This window comes from Chroicocephalus ridibundus, chromosome 3 (genome assembly GCF_963924245.1).
Source record: "Chroicocephalus ridibundus chromosome 3, bChrRid1.1, whole genome shotgun sequence".
Taxonomy (NCBI): domain Eukaryota; kingdom Metazoa; phylum Chordata; class Aves; order Charadriiformes; family Laridae; genus Chroicocephalus; species Chroicocephalus ridibundus.
In genome coordinates this window covers 90,716,858-90,722,857 of record NC_086286.1, presented here as the reverse complement: position 1 = coordinate 90,722,857, position 6,000 = coordinate 90,716,858, and the positions used below count along the sequence as shown (strand labels likewise).

At 44.7% G+C, this 6,000-nt stretch overlaps 1 protein-coding gene across 2 annotated transcripts in view; it reads left to right on the top strand.

Annotated features, from left to right (window-relative positions):
- The first annotated feature begins 1,807 nt into the window (after positions 1 to 1,807).
- Positions 1,808 to 6,000, top strand: part of LOC134513415 (cytochrome b5 reductase 4) — a 44,159-nt gene continuing 39,966 nt past the window's right edge. For both annotated transcript variants that reach the window (XM_063330067.1, XM_063330066.1), the window contains exons 1-2: positions 1,808 to 1,942; positions 3,120 to 3,273. In XM_063330067.1, coding sequence (XP_063186137.1) covers positions 1,868 to 1,942; positions 3,120 to 3,273 — 229 coding nt within the window. In that variant the 5' untranslated portion in view covers positions 1,808 to 1,867. The remainder of the gene's footprint in view (positions 1,943 to 3,119; positions 3,274 to 6,000) is intronic.

Here is a 6,000-nt window from a genome sequence, read left to right as displayed (position 1 = left end):
TCTAAGACTTAATTTAAACTTAATATAAAAATGTATTATAGTATTTTTAAAGATAATTTATTTGTATGTAAGTTATTCTTAATAAAACTGAAATGTTTTGTAATTTTATCTGAGCCTTTTTCCTTTATTCTATTCCTTTCCTGTTTTAGGCAGGGAAGGTATTGACTAGTATTTTTTATCTGAGATCCTATATTGGAGAGGGACTTTTTGCACAGGCATATAGTGGTAGGATGAGGGGTAGTGGCTTCAAACCGGAAGAGGGTAGATTTAGATTAGATATCAGAAATTTTTAGGTTATTTAATTTTTAGATATTAGATATCAGGAAGAAATTTTTCACAGGCTGGTGAGACGCTGGCACAGGTTGCCCAGAGAAGCTGTGGATGCCTCATCCCTGGAAGTGTTCAGGGCCAGGTTGGATGGAGCTTTGAGCAACCTGGTCTAGTGGGAGGTGTCCGTGGCCCTGGAAGGGGGGTTGGAACTAGATGGTCTTTAAGGTTCCTTTCAACCCGAACCATTCTATGATATTTTGTAGACCGCAACTTGGACATCAATTTTAGGTGCAAAGAATAGATGCCTTGCTTTTAAGGGCTCTATGGTTATGTGATTTCCTCAAAGTTCGAGGACACAAGTAAAGCTTTTTCACTGTGATTTAGTAGGCTTCATGTGGAAGCATATCAAGGAATCATTGCATGAAGTATTTCAAGGTTGTGCCTGCTGTTGCAACAGTTTCAAACATGGAAAAGAGAAACGATGTAGCTGTTTTCCAGATGGAGAGAAGGGTCCAAATTCTGCTCTAGTTTTCGCTTTTAAAGAAGGGGTTTGGCTTAAGTCACTCATGCCCTCTCATGTTGGTGAAGCCCCACCTCGACTGTTGTGTCCAGTTTTGGGCCCCTCACTACAGGAAAGACACTGAGGTGCTGGAGCGGGTCCAGAGAAGGGCAGTGAAGCTGGTGAGGGGTCTGGAGAACAAGTCTTATGAGGAGCGACTGAGGGAGCTGGGGTTGTTTAGCCTGGAGAAAAGGAGGCTGAGGGGAGACCTTATCGCTCTCTACAACTACCTGAAAGGAGGTTGTAGCGGGGTGGGGGTCGGTCTCTTCTCCCAAGTACCAGGCGATAGGAGAAGAGGAAATGGCCTCAAGTTGCACCAGGGGAGGTTTAGACTGGATATTAGGAAAAATTTCTTCACAGAAAGCGTTGTCAAACATTGGAACAGGCTGCCCAGGGAAGTGGTGGAATCCCCATCCCTGGAGCTATTTAAAAGACGGACAGATGTGGTGCAGAGGGACATGGTTTAGTGGTGTTTTTGTCAGTGTTAGGTTGATGGTTGGACCCGATGATCTGAAAGGTCGCTTCCAACCTAGACGATTCTATGTATGTGAGCTGTATCGTTATACACAAATACAGCATGAATCGATTGGTTTTGTTTCTAAAGTGGACACCAAGAAATGAGGAAAAAAGGCCTAATGTGAGTTGTTTTGATTGTGAGTCCGTTTTTGACAACCAAAGCAAAGGCTAGTACCAATCACCATGCAGGCCCGAGCCTTTAAAGGAACAAAAAACCCCACCCAAAACCTGTAATTCCAACGCCATTACTTCTGCCAGGCACACCCCGTGTACACACCTGAAGCGGGCCCACGATGGCACCAGGGATGTCCAGCCCCAGGCGCTTTCCACGGATCCCCCCCCCGCCCCGCCTGACGCCTCAGCGGCGCGGCCCGGCCACCACCGGTAGGCCGCTACCGCGCCTGAGCCCCGCCCGGGCCCGGGCCCCGCCCGCCGCCGCGCCTGCGCCCTGTGCCGCAGCGCTCCGCCTGCCCGCCCGCCCGCCCGCCCGCCGGGGCGCAGGCCGCGGCCCGGGCCGGCAGGATGCTGAACGTGCCCCCGCAGGCCTTCCCCGCTCCCGGCTCCCAGCAGCGGGTGTCCGCCGGCGGCCGCGCCAAGGTAGGGACAAATCTGCCGCCGGACGCGGGGGTGGGGGTTAGCGGCAGCCAGCCTTGGGGCCTGCCCCGGAGCCCTGCGGGGCCGCCGGTGACCGTCGCTCGGGCCGGTGGGGTGAGCGGCTCCCCCGCCCCGTTTCGGCCGGTTGCCTGGCCTGGCCCCTCTCGGATGTGGTTTGTTGGTCGGTTCCCGGTTGCGGCTGGGGCAGGGTCGCTTCCGTCCGCTTCCCCGGAGGGGTCTCGTATTCCCGACACCGGTGAGGAGAGGCGGCGGCTTGTGGCAGGGCCCGCGGGCCTGCGTCGCTGAAAAATACTTGGTAGTTTTGTTTTTATGAGGGGGTGGCGATAGTGCTTCCTGCTGTGCCTCCCCGGGCTGTCTCGGGGTTCCTCCTGCGCAGAGAGACGGAGACTTTCCACCTGAAATCCCTGCGCGCAGCTTGGGCTTCATCTTTGGAGGGGTTTGGAGGGCACTTGGTATCTGCAGACCTCACTTGGAAAGCAAACTCGTATTTAGACTAAAGTAGCACCAAGTAATGTGGGTCTATGTGCTCTTTAGTTTTCTCGCTTCTGGTTTTGCTGCCGTTTTGTAAGACCATGGGTTTTTAACACTGTTCCCTGCCATTAGAGTTTGGATCAAAGGGGTTCCCGGTCTGTGGTGGTGTTGAAAAGGAAGGTGCTGGACACCCTGAAGGTCTTGCTCTGCTTTTCAGGGCGGGCCATGGCTAATACATCCCTGGTAAGCTGGAAGGCTTCAGTCCCAGCTTTCTCTGGGTGAGAGTGCCAGTTGCTCTAGGGCTTGCGGAAAGCCTTTATGAATGCTGTGAAGGTGAGCTTTCCTACCTTGTCGTACCTGGCCATTATTTCCAAATCTCTTTTCTTTGTTGCTCGTAGGTTTCCAGGCCGTACCTCAAATGACACTGATAAAAACTTTTTACCACCACAGGAGGTTTGCTTTGGGAAGAGTCATCTAAATGTTGATTTCAATAATTCCCTTGTCTGGGTTACTAGATGCGATGCTTCCTTAAGCACCTTTGGGATAGGGTTCCCAAATATCAGCAAAGAATACAGATTGTGTTATTTCTTGTTTTGTCTGAGTCCTCCTAGGGGCCTTAGAAAAGTGTATCGAATACCTCTTTCTTCCTTTAGAATTTAACAATGTTTTTACTTTTGTTATTTTTCAGGTACCTTTAAAACCAGGAAGGAGTCTTATGGATTGGATTCGGCTAACTAAAAGTGGGAAGGACTTGACTGGTTTAAAAGGGAGGCTAATTGAAGTGACGGAAGACGAGCTTGCCAAACACAACAAGAAGGAGGACTGCTGGATATGCATAAGAGGTTGGTTGCTGTGATGTTGCTTCTACATTTTTTGCCTAGCTTCGCTCTTCTGTACTTGAAGAAGCAACAAAAACCAAATAACAAAAGCCACACCCTAAAAGAAGCTGTGCATCTTATGTGTTTAAGCCAGGTGTAATCTTGACATAATTGGACACAACTTTGTTCCAGTTAGAGATTTTGCATCACAAAGATTTTCTTTGCTTTCAAGCCTTTCTTAAGGAGTCTTCCAAGTGGGCATATTTTGTGCCTATTTTATATCTATATATGAAAACAATAAAACACAAGATTGTAGGTGATGTCTCAAGGGCTTAGCAAGAATAAGGCGTTGAAAATGCTGACGTGTACTTACACTCCTCAGTCTTGGAGATTTTTATCATCTTTAGCAGTTGACTGTTTTTAGTGATTGCTTTAAAGCATCCAGAGACGTATAAATATTAAAAATGTTGCTCAAACCTGTAGAATGGTCTTTGGGAAATAAGTGTGCAAGCCCACGTATTACTTCGTAAAACTTAGTAAGGCAAACAACAGTTGCCACACAGAGCAATTGTTATCTCTACCTCACGTAACAAATATCTTTGGTAACTAAGCCATTCTATTTATGTTATTATTTTTATGAAAATTTAGCTCAGAAGTTGAAAGTATCGTATGTTATGAGTTAACTATGTGTGAAAGGTGGTTTGGAGCAATAGCTGTGGCTACAAGAGTATTTTCAGTGCTGAAAATGAAGTTCGTAGCTGTCTTACGGAAAGGAGTAAAATGTTTACTCTCCAGTTTAATCATTTAGAGGCTAAAATACATTAAAATCACCTTAAATTTGTTATAACAGCACTTCTATGAAGATATATTAAGAAGATCAGAGTAGCTAATGTGACATTTCTCTAGGAAGAGTGGTTCATTTAGTGGTAACTTTGATGCGGTAAGGAACAGCGTTGATATTTGACATAATGTCATCTCTGAACTCCAGCAAAAGAAAAGTTCAGAATTTCTCTATGAGGGTGACTGGTTTTGTTGGGTATTAAAGGGGATGAGAGTGAAAGTAAGGGTAAAACATCATTCAGTACTGCCTTTTAAACAAAATAATAGGATTGTTAATGCTCTGTGTGCTGCTCTTGCACATGCTAGCAAAACTATAGTGGGAGGACAGCTAAAGAAAGCATATTTACTGTGGAGGTCTGTTCTTTGTTTTCTCTTGAAAAGGGACATCTACTACTGCGGACAGAATTGCTGCTTAAAAATGCTTCTGTTTTTAATCTTCTCTTATTTCCCCCTTAACTGCATCTCTGAGGTTGGTTTTTACAAGAACTCCATCATGCTGCTTCTGTATCTGTCTTTAGATTTTTCCATCTCTGCCTTTTCTTTGTTCTAGGACTACTAATGAAAAAAACAGCATAACTGAGAATCCTGGTAGATAATCTGTAGACATAATATGTGGACAGGTAGTAAAATAACATCATTGTGGAAAAGCTAAATGAGGTCTCTGTCTTGGTAGTTAGACTGTGTCTCTATAAGAAAGAGCAGAAACTGATTAGAGGAATGTGAGGTAAAAGAAGAACAAGAGCTAACTTTGATTAAAAACCCGATACGATAATCGTCAAAGAAAGGTGTCATATAGGCCGCAAATTTATATATAAAGTGGGATGCCATGGGAGCTTAAAAAAAGCATGAAGGGTATATAAATGAGGTTCCTTTTGTTCATGCAAGTTTGATGTTCAATTGAACATTCGCCTAATGTTCAGGAGGCCCTAACTATGCAGATACTCACACTTTATTGCATGCAGTAATCAGTGTTGCACACAAGATGGCATAGTGGATACATCCATCAGATCAGGTCAGTAAAATATGCAAAGATCCTTCCTTTGTTGTCTGGGATGATTGTTTTTACCAACTAGGATTGTCCCACGTTTGTCTCCCCCTGGCCCAGTGCTGAATGCCTACCCCTCCCTCTGAAGTAATTAATGTACATTTTTTTTAATGTGTTAAAGGCTTCTTATGAAAGCACTGGTACAGTTCTACTTCTGGTAGCTTCCTGTTTTGATAATGTTATACATCTTCAAATATTCTGCTAGGTGGGACTGCAATAGTCCTGTTAGCAGCACTACGTCTGTTGTTAAAACTGTTTATAGCTGCATTGTCTAGGCTCTAATTACTCTGGTAATACTAATTTAGTATTAGTACTGGTAGTACTAAATAAGTAGACTTCATCGTTTCAGACCTATAAAGAAGCATTGTTTTATCTCCCTGGAAATACTAAGGATTGTACTCATGTAGAAGGAATGCTGAGCCCTTTTACTGGGGCAAATTTGGTACTGGAGTTGTAAGTCTTTAATGAGCATAACTATCTTTGGATTTTTACATTGCTGAATCTGAAGAACGGAAGTTTTGTAGATGATGGTAGCGGTTTTTCCTTATGGGAGGCAGTTCATTCCTGAAGACGTTTTATTCCATAGCTGATTCTATGATGGGTGGTAGGGAAACAACGCTGACAGCGCTTTACGAGTAACTTAATTGGAAGGGAGAGTGAAAACAATTCTTTGTGCTAACTGCCACAATTTTATGTCTCTGCTTAAACCAGTCTCTGGTTCTTTTACCCCCTAGCTAGGATACATCATGTTCAACTTCAAGGGTTTATTTTGTTAAAGTCTTAACCCTGCAGGTTTCTCCAGATGTTCACTGGGACAAGTGGTATGGCACTGTAGGATTGGCCCCTCTGTGTAACAAAATACGTCT